The following is a 21,581-nucleotide window of genomic DNA, read 5'->3' on the forward strand; positions in this document are numbered from 1 at the left end:
TTTAAGCTACCAGGAAGTGTGCACAGTATAAGTATGAGCACAGTGACATCTACAGGCCATTTGCATGAACACCACAAATGTAAAGAACTTTAGTTCCAGCATCTCAAACAACCTGCTTTTTCATATTTGATTCCATTTTTGTTGCATTATTGCTATTAATAAATTGTAAAAAATATGTATATTTTTTACAATTTATTATTAGAATTCAAAGCTTTGCAATTATTGTAGATCAGCTCTCTTTCAGCTGGTAGAATGACTGCAAAATGTGCCACAATAATACTGCTTTGTAATTTCGAAAAACGGTCCGCACACACCAATATTGCAGTCGGGGATTGTGCCCCTTTTATTAATGCCACCAACAATCAATAATCAACGTTTCGAGGGGACACAGCCTCCCTTCTTCAGGATAAATTCACAAAGTGCACAGTGCTATATTTTTATACCCTTAACTCCTCCCATCTCATCTGTGTAACATCTCATTAGTGTCATTAATGTGATTAACTCATTCAGTTCATTTAAGTCCAATATATCAGTGTAAATCATGTTTTAAATAATGTTATAATTAAACATATATTTCTTCAGTTAATGGAAAGCATTTCTTTCAATTAATAAAAAACATTTTTTTACTCACTGCCCCTGGTTGCGTTAAAAGAACAAAGAACAAGTAACTAGTGATGGGCAAATTTTTCCCATTTCGGTTCACCATGAAATTCGCGAAGCGGGTGAAAAATTCACCAAATGCTAACGCTGGCAACAATTCGCAAGCGTCAAAATTGCCGCCGGCGACAATTCCGGGGACCGTAAATTTTCAGGACGCTCAGAATCAATGCTGGCAAAGTGATGCTGGCTCAATGAAATTTTATATTACCGCAAACATAGCTGGTCTCTTGAGGCAAAGGTGCTAAAGAATATTTATATAACCTTTCCCCAATGTCAACTTTGGCAGGGAACCATTTAGTTAGGATCATTGCTGCTTATTATGCATCACCCACAACTGCTCAATAATGATTAAAAAATCATTATTGAGGAGAGAAGCCTATTGGATCTGGCGTCTGAAAACACTTTCGCCTAAAGGCCTCAATGAAGATTTTAATCTGACATGTTTTCTGTAATATATGTGGTTATGTAGGTTTTTAGATATTTATACACTATTTAATAATTTATACAATCACCCTTTTCCTTCACAGATGAAGTATCATGATAGCCCAATTACACACGAGAGGTGTTAAGATTTTCCAAATATTAAAGCTAAAGTAAAACGCAACCAGGGGCAGTGAGTAAAAAAATGTTTTTTATTAATTGAAAGAAATGCTTTCCATTAACTGAAGAAATATATGTTTAATTATAACATTATTTAAAACATGATTTACACTGATATATTGGACTTAAATAAACTGAATGAGTTAATCACATAAATGACACTAATGAGATGTTACACAGATGAGATGGGAGGAGTTAAGGGTATAAAAATATAGCACTGTGCACTTTGTGAATTTATCCTGAAGAAGGGAGGCTGTGTCCCCCCGAAACGTTGATTATTGATTGTTGGTGGCATTAATAAAAGGGGCACAATCCCCGACTGCAATATTGGTGTGTGCGGACCGTTTTTCGAAATTACAAAGCAGTAAGGTGACCTGGCAAGGTCAACGGAAGACCAGCACCACTACGCAGAATAAGTGGAAGGAGGTGTGCGGTAATATAAAATTTCATTGAACCACAATAATACTGGGCATTTGAGCAATGCTATAGAAGCAGCTTGTAATTTAAAGGATAAAGAAAGAAAATCCAAGGTTTCTGTAGTTCACTCCATTTGCCGGTTCGAATGTTCCGTTCTCCTTCAGATAAACAGCAGTAAATTTTGTGTAGAATAAACCAGCGCTATAAGCTCAGGATAGATAGAGAAATGATAATATATAGTATAGTGTTTCTTAATTAATTGTTACCCCCGCAGTGAGGTTGGGGTTAATCTTCATTAGGCAAAGTGTCTATTTCCCTTTACCTGTGGGATTAACTTGCCCTTTAACCAAAAAACTTTAAATGGCACCGTCTTTGTTTCCAGATTTTGTACTTACAGATGTTTAGGAGTATTGCTTGCGTAGTAAATAGTTGTTGCCCCTTTTTTTGGCTTTAGCATCCATAGGTTTCTTTTCCACATAATATCCAGTACCCACATCGATCATTATAGTCGACACATCATTAAGAGTCTCAGGCACAAACATATAGAGCTGGTCAGAGGAACAAGCAGTTGCATCCCTTCATTGCTTTTGTTTAGCACAGTTAGGCACTCCTTTGCCTCCACATATTTGGTCTGAACCACCTTTAGTTGAGCAATGGAGGAGGATAGTAACTCCACTTCCTGATTCAGTTGACTTTCCAGTTGAAAAGTCAACTGGATCAGGAAGTGGAGTTCCTGTAAATGCAATCACTTGAGAGTGCCTAACATTTGGCAAGTGCAAGATGACTTTCCTTCTCCTTTAAACATACATTTTTACATAAAATATAATATGTAAGACACATGTCTCTGACAGCATGGAGAGAGTATATCTGATCAAATAGGAAAATAATTTAACATCAACAGTTAATGGCTTCATATTTTCTATTTGATGTTTTGTGAATAGTTAACATTCACATGTAAACTCAAGGCTAATACAATATCATATAGCAATATATGCTTTCAGATATGATGTTATTTGAAACTCTAGGAACTAAAAAATACTTTTCTACAGATGTGCAGACTTTGGCCTGTCCAGAAGCTCTAGACTTAGCCAGAGGTGATGTGCTCCAAAACTTAAAAAGCAGCTGGTATAATTTAGAACTACATGGGAAAACTGCACACTGCAGATATCAGGCAAGAGCATATGTATTGCTTTTTATGTGCTCTGTTTGGTGACAAGTATTAATGTTCAAGCTGTCCTTGTCCTTTGATGACTTTAATGTCCTTTAATACACACTAGAAAGCTTAAACTTTTTTATTAAAAAAAATAAAAGTGATAATTAGTAAAAAGTCATTTTTACGATAATTTAGTAGATTGTACTGACAATCAAATTAATTAGGGGATTTAGAAATGCCTTCTCTTCTTCATGTTCTTCTGTTTCTTCCATTTCACTTAATTTATCCTTTGTGCATCTAACAAAACAAGATAAACATTCAAATCAAAAGTTCAAAAATATATTTCCAGTCAATACTTAAAGTTAAAAAATTACTCTTTATTTATCATAAATATTAAAAAGTAGGCATACAGACCAATTGATGCTCCGCCTTACGCGTTTCGCACCCATAGGCACTTATTCATAGGCATTACTGTTGTTACATTTGGTCACAAAATTTATACCCCAGGAAATCCCTCCCCAAACGTTAAAAACCAATCACGTGTTGCCACCTCACGTTTCTTTTCTTAAAGCAACATACATATCAAATATTGTTTTTCTGCCTATACTCTATTTTTTCTCACAACCATTTTATTAGGATGTCCACAATTAAGGAAATATTTAGATGGCAATTACTGCCCCATTAGCATTATATTTTCACTCCTAATGTTATTACCAGTATATATCACATTTTCTTGTCTGCCCCATACACTTCTATATATCCACCTCGTTATAAGCATAACCAGTTACATTATAATTTACGTAAAGCCTGTTACATCAAACTCGTAGTTCAAACCAAGTGGTAACCGAGTATGCAAGTAAAAAATCCAAAAAAGTTCTCTTTTTGCTAGCAGCCCTGCCAAATTACCCCCTCTATTACCCAATCTAACTTTTTCTATTCCCTGTACAGAAAAACACGCTTTATCACTTCCATTACATCTAGAAAACTGTCTCGTTATATTACTCTTCTCAACTGTTTTTGGATTTTTTATTTGACTCAGATGTTCTCGTATTCGCTCCTTTAGCGTTCTACTTGTGCAGCCCACATATTGCTTCTGACATTTCAGACATGTTAACAAGTAAACCACTGTGGATGTATTGCAATTAATATAATCTCTTATTTTAAAGCTAGTATTTGTCACGGTAGACTTGAATTCTTTAGAAATTTTCATATGTTGACAAGTTATACAGCTACGACTACCACACTTATGGCTCCCTTCTATCTTCAGAAAGCTCCTATTCCTTTGGTCTCCCTTATTCATTTCCCTGTACTTACTTGGTGATAAGTGGTCCCTCAAAGTATGAGACCGCCTTGGTATACTGTTAACTCCTCCTTTCAGTATTTTATGAAAATCATCATCTGCATATAGGATCGGGATGTATTTCTTAACTATATCTAGTACCATATAGAACTGTTTACTATACCTAGTTACAAATGGGACCTTTTCTGACAATTTTTCTGACAATTTTTCGTCCATACCCTCGATCTAGAAATCTCTCCTTCATCTTTTCTGCTTGTTCCTGGAATGTCATATCTGTGGAGCAGTTCCTCCTGAGCCTGAGGAACTGGCCCACAGGTATCCCACCCACCAAATTTTTCGGGTGGCAGGAGGTGGCATGTAGAAGCGTGTTCCCACTACATGGCTTCCTAAAGATAGTAGTTTGTATTTCTTTATCCACCACCATTAGTTTCACATCCAGAAATTCAATTGTTTTTGGCCTATATTCACTTGTAAACTTTAGATTTAATTTGTTCTGGTTTAACTTCTGCACAAAGGTTGTGAAACTCAATTCATCCCCTTTCCAAACACATAATAAATCGTCTATATAGCGCGTATATAATCTCAAAGATTTTCTCATATCTGCAGAGATGTGGGTCTCCTCCCACCATCCCATGTATAGGTTGGCGTAGGAGGGAGCAAATTTCGCCCCCATTGCTGTCCCACATCTCTACAGATAATATATCGGTGGTGGATAAAGAAATACAAACTACTATCTTTAGGAAGCCATGTAGTGGGAACACGCTTCTACATGCCACCTCCTGCCACCCGAAAAACATGCTGTGTGATTCCATGTCCTCTATGAAAATTTTATCTGCATAATTACCTGATTAAAGGGGTGGTTCACATTTAAATTAACTTTTTCTATGTTATAGAATGGTGTGGGTGGCAGATAGCAGGACCTGATAGCGAAACTGAAGCCTGTGTATGCTTGTGTTACTGCAGGGCTGTGATTAGCTCGCTCCTACTGTTCTTCTGGCAGGGACTGTTAGGACACACCCACCCCTCATTTGAAACACAGACAGGGACCAGAGAACATCTATAGAGAGCATTTCTCTCCCTATTTATTACAGGAGAATTCGCTATAATCTTAAAGGGGTTGTTCACCTTCAAACAACTAGTTGTTTTTCAATAGATCACCAGAAACAATGACTTTTTCCAATTACTTTCTATTTTCTATGTGTCATCGTTTTTTCTAATATTGAAGTGTAAGCAGTGTCTTTTTTTCACTTTCTAAGCAGCACTGGGAGGGGGGGGGGTCACAGACCCTGTAAACTGTTCTAAATTGATACATTTAGTCAGTGGTGTAACTACCGGGGGAGCAGGGGGTGCGATTGGGCTAGGGTTGCCATCTTTTATAAAAAATTTTACCGGCTGCTGGGGGCGGGGCCTCAAAAGGGGCGGGCTTTGACATCAACAGGCGTGGCCATGCGACGGAGACCCGCGGACGCTAGAAGAGGCAAAAAAAAGGTAAGTTGCAGGGGATTGGGGGCAGGCCGAGGGTTCCTTTTGATCGTATTACAAATTTACCGGCAGCTACATTACCGGTAAATTTGTAATACCGGCCCCGGCCTTGGCAGGTATTTTACCGGCTAGGCCGGTAAAATACCGGCCGGGTGGCAACCCTAGATTGGGCCAAGGCCCATACCCTCTCAGGGCCCCCCGGCAGCTCGCGCGCCACTTATTCTGGCCAGTTCCGGGCGTACAGAGGGGGGCGCGGGGCGCGGCTGCGCGTCCTGCCCCCCTCTACATTTCTTATCTTTGTCCCTGCTGAGCAGAATCACTGAGTTTCATTAAAGACAGCTGTTAGAATTGATACAATAGTTGCTAATAGTCCAGAGATGCTGCTGAGAAATGTATCAACTAAATGTTGCAAAATTGTAAACGTTTAGCGTCCGGAATTACTGAGCTGCCAGACTGAAACACCAGAGACAGGAATACTCAATTTTAAACTTGGATTTCGGAAAGACGGTAAAAAATAAATAATCCGAAGTAATTGAAAAAAATCTTTATTTCTTAGGAAAAACCTGAAAACGAATGAACTGAAAAAAGTGTTTAGAAGATTTTATTTATCGAAGTCAAGAGAAAAAGAAGCAGAAAGAACGCATTTTCTTACCAGTAATGCAAGAGTTAATCTACGTAAACAGTGACATCACGAGCTCCGTGCGACTAGGCACGAACACCACTTTGTGACAAAAACCTCTCCGCCTCCTACGTACTACGTTTACTTTCCAGTCGCTATCTAGTGCGCAGGCGCAGATGTACTTCGTGTACTCTCACAGTCAGAGACTACATCTCCCACCGGGCTTTGCGCGTCTGTCATGCGCGTTGCCAGAAACTGGGCCATTTAAAAGTAGTCGTGGGGGAAATGGCCGCGCAGCTTGGTTCGTTTGCAGAGGAACGGGACAAAGCCAAGGTAGGGCGAAAGAAGAAGCGAAGAGAAGGTTCGCCTTCATCTGAAAAGAAGCGAAGGAAGAAAGGTGACGATGGTGGAGGAGAAGATGGAGAGAAGGAGGCAAAGAAGAGAAAACTGGACAATGACACACATCACAGCTGTCACCATCATCGCCACCACCATCATCGCCATCGACACCATCACCACCATGGCAAGGAAGAGTTACTACTGCGAACTCCTCCACCCTCTCCAGGGATGCCACCGCCTATTACACCAATTACCCAGGCCTTGTTCACGCTTTCTCAATTAGAGGGGCCTAGGGAAAAAGTCAAGCGAAAACACAGGACGAAGAAAGAGAACGGAGAGGGTGGGAGCCCTTTAAAAGCTGTCAAAAAAGGTAAGTCCGTGGGGTGCCATTTGGAGTAGACAGGCAGGTGTTGCGTGAGCTGGCAGGTTATGTTTCCGTCTTCCCGTAAAATAAAAAGAAACCTAAATTGACTGATGCTTGAAAGCACAAAACGCTACTGAAATGTAGTAAGAGAGAGAGAGACAGAGCACTAAGGTTGGTGTTTATCCCCATGGCTTTACAGCAGCGTGTGAGGAGTACGATGAAGGCATGTTATTGCAAGGTGAGTGGTAGGCGTGGCTGCTCATGAGGGAACTGGAAAACAACACTCACGCTAGCAGGACCTTAGAAAAAGTTGTGGAGCCTCTGTGTTTGGGTCAGTCTGCCAAAAGTACATATGTGCTTAGTGTTATCCTCTTGCTACAGTCATGTGCCCTACACCTGTCCCTGGTTACTTGCTGTTAGGGAAATGGCTGATGGTAAACAACGAAGGAGCTCACGAATGTTACAATCCTAAGCAGCCATACTGTACCAGAATGAGATTACTCGCTACTGTGTTACAACTGTTTCAATGCTATTTATCGTTATTTATACATAAAAGTTAGTTTACTTTTTTTAATCCTTTCATTGGAAGCTTTTGCCATAATTAACCCTTTCCCTGCCAGCCGTTTTGTCCTAGATGCGAACATCTACTGCCAAGCAGTTTTTAGATATTTTGCACTCTTTCACTTTAAGGGCCTTTCCTGGGGTGGTCTTTTAGTTAACCCAGGAAAACAATATATTGTTTTTTTCAGGACAACCTGAACTTTCACAATATGCAAGAATTTTGGTGTAATTCTACTTCTCTAAAAAAATATTGGATTCTAAGTGTCAAATAAAATGAAAAAAATCATGTTGCACGAAGAACAATCACATATATCAGAAACATCATTCATTTTACGTACGAGAACACAGCTGATTTAGAAAGGTCTATGTCTCCTGAACGCGACAATACCAAATATATATAGTTTTATGGAGATTTCTCACTTGTATAGCTCAAAATCTACAAGCAGTACACAACCAAATTTCCAAAGCAACACTCCCCAAACGGCATACTTTTGATTTCAAGGCCAAACATTCCACTAACAGTAGGTTTACCCAAGAAAACTACCCATTACTAGAAAGAACAGATTCTGGTGAATCAAAAATGGGTAGAAATATCTTTGTACTCCAAACCACCAAGTTGCAATTGTTTCCTAAAGTTATAGTGTTTTATAGAAATTGGTGAATTTTTTGAAAAATGACCTCAAAGCTTCCACTCTACAGCAACATATCTCCCACACATCATTAGGTATCAATGTAAAACACCCCAAATATAAAATCCTGGGTCCACTGAACAGTTTGATGCCCAATATGAATAGATGTACCCAAGCACGTGGCATAGGAGGCCCCAAAAGGAAGACCCCCCGTTTGTTCTGTAATTTCAGATACTGCAAAATCAACACATTTACATCGTTTTGGGGGGCGGCAAAGGTAGAAAACAGTACGTTCACCCCAGAAAACCATATATTTTCGGAAAGTACACATTCCCCTGAATCTAAATTGGGTATGCATGTCTTTCTACGCCAAAGTACCAAGCCGCAAATCATTCCTAAATTTGGTGATTTTGGGGACATTTCCAAAAATGACTTCAAAATTTCGACCCTGCAGCATCGTATTACCCACATACTTTTAGGTATCAAGACAAATCACCCCAAATATGAAAGCCTGGGGTCCTCTGAACAGTTTGATGCCCAATATGTATAGGTGTACCCAAGCACGTGGCGTATAGGGGCCCCAAAACGAAGACCCCCATATGGTCTGTCATTTCAGGTACTGCAAAATCAACACATTTACATTGTTTTGAGGGGGGCAAATGTAGAAAAAAGTAAGTTCACCCCAGAAAACCATATATTTTCGGAAAGTACACATTCCCACGGATCTAAATTGGGTATGCATGTCTTTTGTACTCCAAAGTACCAAGCCGCAAACCATTCCTAAATTTGGTGATTTTGGGGACATTTCCAAAAATGACTTCAAAATTTCGACCCTGCAGCATCGTATTACCCACATACTTTTAGGTATCAAGACAAATCACCCCAAATATGAAAGCCTGGGGTCCTCTGAACAGTTTGATGCCCGATATGTATAGGTGTACCCAAGCACGTGGCATACAGGGGCCCCAAAAGGAAGACCCCCATATAGTCTGTCATTTCAGGTACTGCAAAATCAACACATTTACATCGTTAGGGGGGGGCAAAAGTAGAAAACAGTAAGTTCACCCCAGAAAACCATATATTTTCGGAAAGTACACATTCCAACGAATCCAAATTGGGTATGCATGTCTTTCTACGCCAAAGTACCAAGCCGCAAACCATTCCTAAATTTGGTGCTTTAGGTGACATTTCCAAAAATCACCTCAAAATATCTACCCTGCAGCATCGTATTACCCACATACTTTTAGGTATCAAGACAAATCACCCCAAATATGAAAGCCTAGGGTCCTCTGAACAGTTTGATGCCCGATATGTATAGGTGTACCCAAGCACGTGGCATACAGGGGCCCCAAAAGGAAGACCCCCATATAGTCTGTCATTTCAGGTACTGCAAAATCAACACATTTACATCGATTTGGGGGGGGCAAAAGTAGAAAACAGTAAGTTCACCCCAGAAAACCATATATTTTCGGAAAGTACACATTCCAACGAATCCAAATTGGGTATGCATGTCTTTCTACGCCAAAGTACCAAGCCGCAAATCATTCCTAAATTTGGTGATTTAGGTGACATTTCCAAAAATCACCTCAAAATATCTACCCTGCAGCATCTTATTACACACATACTTTTAGGTATCAAGACAAATCACCCCAAATATGAAAGCCTAGGGTCCTCTGAACAGTTTGATGCCCAATATGTATAGGTGCACCCAAGCATGTGGCATATAGGGGCCCTAAAATGAAGACCCCCATATAGTCTGTCATTTCAGGTACTGCAAAATCAACACATTTACATCGATTTGGGGGGGGCAAAAGTAGAAAACAGTAAGTTCACCCCAGAAAACCATATATTTTCGGAAAGTACACATTCCAACGAATCCAAATTGGGTATGCATGTCTTTCTACGCCAAAGTACCAAGCCGCAAATCATTCCTAAATTTGGTGATTTAGGTGACATTTCCAAAAATCACCTCAAAATATCTACCCTGCAGCATCGTATTACACACATACTTTTAGGTATCAAGACAAATCACCCCAAATATGAAAGCCTAGGGTCCTCTGAACAGTTTGATGCCCAATATGTATAGGTGTACCCAAGCATGTGGCATATAGGGGCCCTAAAATGAAGACCCCCATATAGTCTGTCATTTCAGGTACTGCAAAATCAACACATTTACATCGATTTGGGGGGGGCAAAAGTAGAAAACAGTAAGTTCACCCCAGAAAACCATATATTTTCGGAAAGTACACATTCCAACGAATCCAAATTGGGTATGCATGTCTTTCTACGCCAAAGTACCAAGCCGCAAATCATTCCTAAATTTGGTGATTTAGGTGACATTTCCAAAAATCACCTCAAAATATCTACTCTGCAGCATCGTATTACCCACATACTTTTAGGTATCAAGAGAAATCATCCCAAATATGAAAGCCTAGGGTCCTCTGAACAGTTTGATGCCCAATATGTATAGGTGTACCCAAGCACGTGGCATATAGGGGCCCTAAAAGGAAGACCCCCCCTTGTATGTTCTGTCATTTCAGGTACTGCAAAATCAACACATTTACATCGTTTTGGGGGGGGCAAAGGTAGCAAAAAGTAAGTTCACCCCAGAAAACCATATATTTTCGGAAAGTACACATTCCCACGAATCTAAATTGGGTATGCATGTCTTTCTACTACAAAGTACCAAGCCGCAAACCATTCCTAAATTTGGTGATTTTGGGGACATTTCCAAAAATGACTTCAAAATTTCGACCCTGCAGCATCGTATTACCCACATACTTTTAGGTATCAAGACAAATCACCCCAAATATGAAAGCCTGGGGTCCTCTGAACAGTTTGATGCCCAATATGTATAGGTGTACCCAAGCACGTGGCGTATAGGGGCCCCAAAACGAAGACCCCCATATGGTCTGTCATTTCAGGTACTGCAAAATCAACACATTTACATTGTTTTGAGGGGGGCAAATGTAGAAAAAAGTAAGTTCACCCCAGAAAACCATATATTTTCGGAAAGTACACATTCCCACGGATCTAAATTGGGTATGCATGTCTTTGTACTCCAAAGTACCAAGCCGCAAACCATTCCTAAATTTGGTGATTTTGGGGACATTTCCAAAAATGACTTCAAAATTTCGACCCTGCAGCATCGTATTACCCACATACTTTTAGGTATCAAGACAAATCACCCCAAATATGAAAGCCTGGGGTCCTCTGAACAGTTTGATGCCCAATATGTATAGGTGTACCCAAGCACGTGGCGTATAGGGGCCCCAAAACGAAGACCCCCATATGGTCTGTCATTTCAGGTACTGCAAAATCAACACATTTACATTGTTTTGAGGGGGGAAAATGTAGAAAAAAGTAAGTTCACCCCAGAAAACCATATATTTTCGGAAAGTACACATTCCCACGGATCTAAATTGGGTATGCATGTCTTTGTACTCCAAAGTACCAAGCCGCAAACCATTCCTAAATTTGGTGATTTGGGGGACATTTCCAAAAATGACTTCAAAATTTCGACCCTGCAGCATTGTGTTACCCACATACTTTTAGGTATCAAGACAAATCACCCCAAATATGAAAGCCTGGGGTCCTCTGAACAGTTTGATGCCCAATATGTATAGGTGTACCCAAGCACGTGGCGTATAGGGGCCCCAAAACAAAGACCCCCATATGGTCTGTCATTTCAGGTACTGCAAAATCAACACATTTACATTGTTTTGGGGGGGGCAAAGGTAGAAAAAAGTGCGTTCACCCCATAAAACCATATATTTTTGGAAAGTACACATTCCTGCGAATCCAAATTGGGTATGCATGTCTTTGTACTCCAAAGTACCAAGTCGCAAGCCTTTCCTAAATTTGGCGATAAAAGCAACTGTTTTTACATTTCTGAAAATCGCCTAAAAATATTGCAATTGGCCGCATTTATCTCACCCAATTTCTTACATACAATTGTAAAACACCATAAATATTGATGCCAAGGGTCTACTGAACAGTTTGATGCCCAATATGCATAGATATACCAAGGCAGCTGGCATGTGCGGACCCCAAATAAAAATAGTGAATATGAGTTTTCTCCGCTGCCCATTCGCCTTCTGTGAACATAGACCCTTGACTTCATATTATTTGCCTCAAGACCCTCCTAACAGCAATGACCCCCCAAAACCATACATTTTTGGAAAGTACACATTCTGCCGATTCCAACAAAGATAACGACGTCTTTCTACACGAAACTACCAAACTGCAAAGCTTTTCTAAACATATAGGTTTTTACAACATTTCTGAAAATCGCCTAAAAATGTTGCAGTTTGCCGCATTTATCGGACACAATGTTTTACGTACAAAGAAAAATCTCTCTAAATATGGACGTCAGAGGTCTAATAAATAGTTTGATGCCCAATATGTATAGATTTACCAAAGTATGTGTTGTGTATGGACCCCAAATGAAAAACGTAACTATGAATTTTCACGCTAGCCAACTAAGCTGCAGAAAAGAGAACCCTAACTGTACGTTATGTGCCGTAAGACCCCCAAACTGTAAAAAGACCCCCAGAAACCCATATATTTTTGGAAAGCACATATTTTGGCGGATCAAACTAAGTAAAATCTATCTTTCTATACCAAAGCACCAAACAGCAAAACGATACTAAAGATACATAGGGAACAATAATGCAGGGATAAAATTGCAATAAAACCACAAAAATAGCGTAAATCAATGAAATAACAAAATAATTGTTCTGACAGCGTAATTAGTGGCCGAAATCGATTATCCAATAGTCACGCTGCCAAAATAACACGTTTTTAGGCAAAAAAAACAAAAGATAACAGTATAATGAATTCGTAAAAAAAAAAAAAAACCTGTTTGTGTATACATATTTGTGCACTAATAAAGTTATCTGAGTGTGCAAATACATGTAAATAAGTGTAAATAACTGTAAATAACTGTACAAAAGGGACCAAGTGTGCTAAAATTAAAAAAAAAAAATTTAAAAAAATTCCAATCTTTACTAAAATGCATAAATGTACTGTAAGTATGTGTAGGTGCAGGTAAGTGTGTAAAAAAACGTGCACTTACCGTTTTTGGAGCAGGAGAATCGCTGTCTTCTTTGGAGGAGTCCTGGCAGCGTGTCTGCAGAGTTGCTGCGCAGCAGGAAGTGCGTGGGCGGCTCTGCAGGCAGGAAGAAGGTGAGTGTAGTAGCAGACGCTCCATGCGATGCGTCTGCTACTTTGAAGTCGGATCTGCGACAATCGAGTCGCAGATCCGACTTGACAGCCCCCCAGCCTCGTTGCCTAGGGGGCTGTCTTCTCTCCCCACTCTCTGCGGAGGCGGCAAAAGCCGCCGAAGCAGAGAGAGCGCTCAGCTGCTAAAGAACGTACAATGTACGTTCTTGGCAGCCTGAGCATTTGCCTGCCAGCACGTACGCCGTACGTGCTTGGCAGGCAAAGGGTTAAATGCACATCTTTGAATAAGGGCAGGCTATATATTATCCAGGGTTCTAATTCTCTTCAGGGCTAGCTAGCTTTGTGTATGTAAGTGAATGGATGTAATATCTGCAGTATGTTAAGTATTTTTGGTTTTTATTTTTCTCTTGTTTTCTTATGGCTGGCTTTGTAACATCTAGTACACAAATGTACTGAGATCTATTCTGTTGGTATGGGTATGTGATAAATAACTGCAGTTATGATGTGAAGCAAGTTTGTTTAAAAAGCAATCCTGTTTTAAAGGACTACCTTGTATGTTTCTGCAGTACAATAATGTAAATGTTTACTTTTAAATCCATCTTATTAAACTATATTGCTATGAGAAAAATGAGCCAACTGTCTTTTGGTTTTTTTACTTTAAAGTGGACCTGTCACCCAGACACAAAAATCTGTATAATAAGTCCTTTTCAAATGAAACCTGAAATCCAAATTCTTTTTTTTTATTAAAGCATTCATAGCGGTTGTAAGCTCATTTAAAAATCTCAGCTGTTGATTAAATAATGTCTGCCACTCCTCAGAGGCGGGGCAGACAATTACTTTCACTTTCCATTCAGCACTTCCTAGATGTCACTGCTATCCACATATTCCCCTGTTCTCTATACCATTTAATTGTGTAGCCAGTGCATGGGGATGGACATCGGGTCGCCCATTCTGGTGCACAAACAAGATTCTGAGATGATCCAAGGCTTGCCTTAAAGGAACAGTAACACCAAAAAATTAAAGTGTTTTAAAGTAATAAAATATCATTGCCTTGCACTGGCAAAACTGATCTGTTTGCTTCAGAAACACTACTATATTTCATATAAACAAGCTGCTGTGGAGCAATGGCGGAAATTGAAAAACGGCTATATGGCACAGGTTAACTAATGGATAACAGATAACACCATTAGACAGAAAACTTATTTTCTATCTGCTGTGTAACTTGTGCTTTTTCTCCTTTGAATGGCTGCCCCCATTGCTACACAGCAGCTTATTTATATAAACAATAGTAGTGTTTCTTAAGCAAACACAGCACTTTAACCAGTGCAGGGCAACACTGCATTATATTTTCATTACTTTAAAACACTTATTTTTTGACGTTACTGTTCCTTTAATGACAGTGTGCACAAAATGGCTGCTGCCTATAATTTTGAAATCCCAGACTGAAGGAAGCAAGATTCAAATAATTTATATAGTGTAAAGTTAATTTTGCTTGACTGTGATAAAATAGGATTTTGAATATTTTTTTTGGGTGACGGTCCCCTTTAAATAGTTGTCCTTCTTTTACACTTTATAGAACTTGATTCAATTGTATCCAGTCTTCTAAAAGGCAATTCGTTGGCTTTTATGATTTTTGCAAAGTGTAACAATTTGTAATACTACTGATGTAAGATAAATCTTTACCACTTAAAGGGGTGGTTCACCTTCAAACAACTACTTGTTTTCAGATTGATCAAAAGAAAAAACTACTTTTTTCCAATGACTTTCTATTTTCTATGTGTCACAGTTGTTCTAATATTGAAGTGTAAAGTGTCATTTTCACCTTCTGAAGCAGCTCTGGGAGGGGGGTCGCCGACCCTGTAAACTTCTAAATTGATACATTTAGTTGATACATTTCTTATCTTTGTCCCTGCTGAGCAGAAGCTCTGGATTTCATTACAGGCGGCTGTTAGATTTGATACAATAGTTGCTAATACTCCAAAGATGCTCCTGAGAAATGTATCAATTAAATGTTGCAAAATTGTAACAGTTCAGGATTTGCACCTGAATTACTGAGCTGCCAGACTCAACCACCAGAGACACGAACATTCAACTTTAAACGTAGATTTTGGAAAAAACGTAAAAAATAAATAATGGAAAGTAATTGAAAAAAGGCTTTATTTCTGGGGAACAATCTAAAAACAGCTGAATTGAAAAAAGTGTTTGAAAGGTGAACAACCCCTTTAAGATGTTGCATGTAGGCATTTTACAATCTATATTGAATAAAAATTGCTGGGGAAAACTACAAAAGAGAAATGGTATACAAATAGAAAGCAGAAAAAAGGACTGTGTGTGTGGTGGTTTTAAATAATAAATGTCCTTTTTAAATTCAACCCAAATCCCTTTTTTAAAAAATTTATTTATTTAATTAAACCTCTATACCTGTTCTAAAGTTATTTCATAATTTTACTTGTCAATCGTGTATTGCCTTCCCAACCTCTATACCTCAGGCATAGTGGTGGGGCAGGCAATTACTTTCACTTTCCGTTCTGCACTTCCTAGATTTCACTATACTAATCACACCCCCTTCCCTATCTTCACAGTCTATAATTGTGTAGTCTGTGCAAGGGCATGTGCACCAAGCCTCCATTCTAGTGTATAAACACAATTTTGGCATGATGCAAAGTTGCCTTAAGTGTCCACAAAATGGCACCTCCCTGATCAATCAAGAATTCCAAGACTGAAGAATTATGAAATTAATTTTTAGGGTGACAGGTCCCCTTTAACTTCCACTCTGAGTTGCCCAATCGTGGCCAGCATTGGCTATTTTATTGAAAGGCTTTCTGATTGAGTAGATCACTGCATAAAACCCGCTACTTTTAAATTTCCCTAGAGCAGTGATCCCCAACCAGTGGCTCGTGAGCAACATGTTGGTCTCCGACCCCTTGTTGCTCCCAGTGGCTTCAAAGCAGGTGCTTATTTTTGAATTCCAGGCTTGAAGGCAAGTTTTGTTGCATAAAAACTGTGTGTGCTCCCAAACTGAGCCTCCTGTAGGCTGCCAGTCCACATAGGGGCTATCAATAGCCAATAACAGCCCGTATTTGGCACCCCCAGGAACTTTGTGCATGCTTATATTGCTCTCCAATTTTTTTACGTTTGAATGTGGCTCTCGGGTAAAAAAGGTTGGGGATCCCTGCCTTAAAGGGGTTGTTCACCTTCCAAACACTTTTTTTTCAATTCTTTTGTTTTTAGATTGTTTCCCAGAAAAAAAGATGTTTTCCAATTACTTTCCATTATTTGTTTTTTACTGTTTTTCCAAAATCTAAGTTTAAAGTTGAATGTTCCTGTCTGGTGTTTCAGTCTGGCAGCTCAGTAATTCAGGTGCACACTCTAAACTGTTACAATTTGCAACATTTAGTTGATACATTTCTCAGCAGCATCTCTGGAGTATTAGCAACTATTGTATCAAGTCTAACAGCTGTCTGTAATGAAACCCTGAGATTCTGCTCAGCAGGGACAAAAATAAGAAATGTATCAACTAAATGTATCCATTCAGAACGGTTTACAGGATCGGCAACCCCCCTCCCAGGGCTGCTTCAGAAGGTGAAAAAAAGACGCTTTACACTTCAATATTAGAAGAACGGTCACACATAGAAAATAGAAAGGCATTGGAAAAAGTCATTATTTCTGGTGATCTATCTGAAAAGAACTAGTTGTTTGAAGGTGAACCACCCCTTTAAGCTGGCCATAGAAGCAAAGATCTCATTGTACGAATCAAGGATTCCTACGATTTTCAGAACATGTGTGGAGAGTCCCGACATTTTTCTGTCTGCTGCGGGTAATATCTCTGCGTGTATTGCCGATCGTACGATTTTCAGTGGAAGACTGTCACTAGCTTTGTCAGACATAACTATCGTACGATTGCTGTCAGGGGCAGAACATTGGCTGATCTGTTCTTTAACTACTTTATTTGGTCGGAATGGTAAGACTTTGATCTGAATGGTTAGTGGCGGGTCGGGAGATGGGAAGTCCGATCGTACATTAATTCGTACGATCGGATCTTTGAGTCTGTGGCCAGCTTTAGAGAGACTGAGTAGTATTTGCAGGAATAAATCTAATAGACTGGTCACCTTAGATGTTAACTAAGTAAACAAAAATAGAAATCAGCTAGTGTGCATGCTGAGATGGGGTTGGTTGGGAGTTGTTGAGGGACCAAAGGTTGTTTTTTTTTTTTGACAACAATGAATAAAGGGGTCATACTCAAGGTTTTTACATATTGCCTAGATAAATAAAGGACACAAAACACAAAAAAAATTGTCTAATAAAAGAAAACCTAATTCTAAGCAATTTTGCAATATACATTTATTACAAACTCTCTATTGTTTTTAAAGGGGTTGTTCACCTTCCAAACACTTTTTTCAATTCAGTTGTTTTTAGATTGTTCCATTATTTATTTTTTACTTTTTTCCAAAATCTAAGTTTAAAGTTGAATGTTCCTGTGTTTGAGTCTGACAGCTCAGTAATTCATGTGCAGACTCTAAACTGTTACAATTTTGCAACATTTAGTTGATCAATTTAGAACAGTTTACAGGATTGGCAACCCCCCCCCTCCCAGAGCTGCTTCAGAAGTTGAAAAATGACACTTTACACTTATAGAAAGTCATGGGAAAAAGTCATTATTTCTGGTGATCTATCTGAAACCAAGTAGTTGTTTGAAGGTGAACCACCCCTTTAAGCTATTTGTATATGTATTGCTATTGAAAGCAGTTTGTCTGTCCCTTTCTTTTGTCTGCCCTGGTGGCTCTGGCTTTTTAAACAATGTAACATAAACCAACGGATTGACAGACCTGTCTTGCTGGAGGTGATTGGCTTTTGCAACATTGTTTAAAAAGTAACAACCAAGGGTTAAGCAACTTCTGCTTTCAATATTCCTTACATTTACAAATCACTTTAAAAGCGCTAACACTTTTTTTTAATGAATTCATATTGGAAAGTTGCTTATAATTGTGTTTTCTTTTATTAGCCAAGATTTTTTTTTTGGGGGGTTGCCATATCCTTTAAATTTTAAGTCCATTGCCTTCTGAAAAAATAATTACTTTGAAAAAAGCTTTTTTTTTTTTTTTTTTTTTTTTTTAAAAAAAAAAGAAGCTTTTGAGGAAGTGGCTTCTGTCCACGAAACGTGTCAAGCGTTCTTTTGTTGTGCGCTCTATTCATGTTTTTTTAACATTAACTAAATAAAGTGATGGTTCTCCGTGTTTAAGGATTTTTTTGAAAAAAAGGATTTGGTCATGATTTTTGTGGTGTGTGTTGGTGGCAGTTCTTATGATCTCTAAAGGATCTAGAAGTGGCTTTTTGTCATCAAACTTATGGATAGTCTGGTAAATTAGCCCAAAGCATACTCACACTTGTACAACTGATTTGGAAATCCTCAAGTCTCCCAAATGCTCCAATACCAAATATGTATTGTTTTATGGAGTTTTCTGACTTGTAGAGATTAGAGATTTCAAATCGTCAAACAATCAATCGTAAAACTCCAAAAAGCTTGCATTTTACATCAAATGCTATACATATCCTTGTGTACAAAGGGAAAACATCCTAAATATAAATGCCAATGGTCCTGTAAAATTTATGGCCAATGTGTTTAGGTTTACAAAACTATGCATTCAATTGAGGCCAACAAAAATATTTGAGAACAATGCAGAATGCAATAAAATCTCCGCTTAATTAAGTTTCAGAAATTTTTCTTGTGCTAGTGCAGGAGATCAAAGGGAAATGCAGGACATTTCAGCAAGAAACTGGGACTGTGGGCTGAGCTGTCAAAATCGGTACTGTCCTGCAGAAAAGGGGACGGTGGGAAAGTATGCAAAAATAATTACATTGGAGTCTGTGCTAATCACAATAAATATATTTTTACAATATTTAATATAAATGTTTTTAATAGTTTCCGTAAATTCATTGTCTAAATGGTGCACTTGTCTTGTCTATGCAAACAAATACATATTTTACAGGAATAATGTGTTTTTTTTTTTTGTTTTTTTTTTAGACATTGCATATGCATTTATAGTTTTTGTTCACTTCTCAAAGGTTGCCCCCTGCTCAGTCTGAAAGATTAGAGCAACTTATGCACCTTATTTTAAATATTGTTTTCTATTTTAGTTAGAAACGTAGGTTGGGGTCCCAAACATATTTCGAGTAATTTAGACTAGTCCCTGAATCAACTTGTACTATGAGCTATATTCCATAATCCTGTATTCACTCACTTGATAAAAAGCCACCCAACCCCTTCTTAAAACTATCTAATGTATCAGCCAGTACAGCTGGTTCAGGGAGAGAATTCCACATCTTCATAGCTCTCACTGTAAAAAAACACTTTCAAATATTTAGACGGAACCTCTTTTCTTCTAATCGGAATGGGTGAACTCGTCCTGGGACATTTTTAACATTTTTGTTTTTAAAGTACCATTCATACGTTCGACTTTACCACTACTTTGGGGGTGGTAGGGTGTATGGAAGTGAAGGGTTACTCCCAGAGCAGTCCAAATGTCTTTAGTAACAGATGCAGTGAAAGCGGGGCCCTGATCACTTTCTGTCACCTCGGGGACCCCGTATCGGCAAACTATTTCGGAAAGTAGTTTTTTAGCGGTGGTTTTAGCGGTCATATTAGCCACTGGGAAAGCCTCCGGCCACCCCGAGAACATGTCAACGACGACCAGCACATATTCGAACCTACCGCATTTGGGCATCTGTATATGGTCGATTTGTATACGCTGAAAAGGATACAGAGGTTTAGCCAAATGTAAGGCTGGTGGTTTTACCATGCGACCTGGGTTACACTGAGCGCAGATGGTGCATGCTGCGGTATAGTTTCTAGTGAGGGTGGTGATTCCAGGAGCAAAGTAAAGTTTAGAGATGAGGTTGTTCATCAAGTTCTTTGAAACGTGTGTAGGTCCATGAGCCCATTGAACTAGAGATGGATAGAGGCTTCTTGGTATACATGGTTTTTTGTTGCATGAATATAAACCGTCTTTACAAGTAGCCCCCTTGCTGAGCCAACCGTTTATTTCTTCGGTGCTGGCTGAGGCTTGGCAAGCTTGTAATTTGTCAATACTGTCCAGGAATGTAACTTGGAGTAGAGGAGTGGACGTTGGAAGAGGCGGTACATCGGGTAGTGGTGCAATGGCAATTTCCTTAGCAGTGGTGTCGGCCAAATGGTTTCCAACAGCTTCGGGGGAAGTGAGTCTGCCGTGAGCTTTCACTTTTAGCACGGCCACTTGTGTAGGGAGTGTAAGTGCTTCCATAAGATCAGCTACGGATCTGCCGTTCTTTATGGGGGACCCAGTGGCAGTCAGGTATCCTCTAGTTTTCCAAATAGTCCCAAAGTCTAGAGCCACCCCCTGAGCATATCTGGAATCAGAAAAAATATTAGCTCTTTTTCCTGCCGCAAGTTTACACGCGGCTGTTAAAGCTTTTAGTTCCGCTTCCTGGGCCGAACACGAGGCTGGTAGCGGTTGTGCCTCGAGGACAGAGTCAGTGGTCGTGACAGCATAGCCAGTATGGAATTTCCCAGAGTCATCTGAGAATCTCGATCCATCCACGAATAACGTGAGGTCAGGATTGTCCAGGGCGGTGTCACTGACAGTAGGGAGGTGAGCTGTTTCCTGTTGCATGAGTTCGAAACAGTTGTGGGAACTCACGGTAAGTTCCCCAACCCCCCCTTGTTCGGGTATCGGTAATAATGTAGATGGGTTCAGAATAGTGCACCGCTGTAGAGTGACATTGTCCGGCAAAAGTACAGCACATTGTAGCCGTAGGTGTCTAGCAGCAGACGTGTTTCGGTTGGGTTTGATTCAATATAGCTGCTATGTCGTGAGGTGCCAGAAGTGTACACTCATGTCCCAAAATGAGATCAGCAGTCTTGTCTAGTAAAAGCTGTGCTGCATATACAGCACGCATGCAAGAGGGACTGCCCTTTGCCACATTATCGAGTTGTCCGGAGAAATATCCAATAGGTCGGATTCGTTGGCCGTATGATTGAGCCAATACTCCGAGGGCGTGGCCTTGACGTTCTGAGACAAACAATTTGAAAGGTTTTGAATAGTCTGGTAGGCCCAGAGCAGGAGCTGTGGATAGAATGGACTTGAGTGTGTGAAAACTGTCCTCCGCAGCGGAAGTCATAGTGAAAGGGTCAGACTTCAATACGTCATAAAGAGGTTGCATCAGAAGGGAAGCTTCGGGAATCCAGGACCGGCAATAAGAAATGAGACCGAGGAAAGCGTGTAATGGTTTGTGGCCTC

The 21,581-nt window shown here is 39.6% G+C and overlaps 1 protein-coding gene across 2 annotated transcripts in view; it reads left to right on the top strand.

Moving 5' to 3' along the window:
* The first annotated feature begins 6,365 nt into the window (after nt 1-6,365).
* The window catches only part of rsbn1.L (round spermatid basic protein 1 L homeolog), a 37,765-nt gene continuing 22,549 nt past the window's right edge, over nt 6,366-21,581 (top strand). For both annotated transcript variants that reach the window (XM_018246592.2, XM_041582059.1), the window contains exon 1: nt 6,366-6,940. In XM_018246592.2, the coding sequence (XP_018102081.1) occupies nt 6,517-6,940 (424 nt within the window). In that variant the 5' untranslated portion in view covers nt 6,366-6,516. The remainder of the gene's footprint in view (nt 6,941-21,581) is intronic.

Source organism: Xenopus laevis, chromosome 2L, assembly GCF_017654675.1.
Source record: "Xenopus laevis strain J_2021 chromosome 2L, Xenopus_laevis_v10.1, whole genome shotgun sequence".
Classification (NCBI taxonomy): domain Eukaryota; kingdom Metazoa; phylum Chordata; class Amphibia; order Anura; family Pipidae; genus Xenopus; species Xenopus laevis.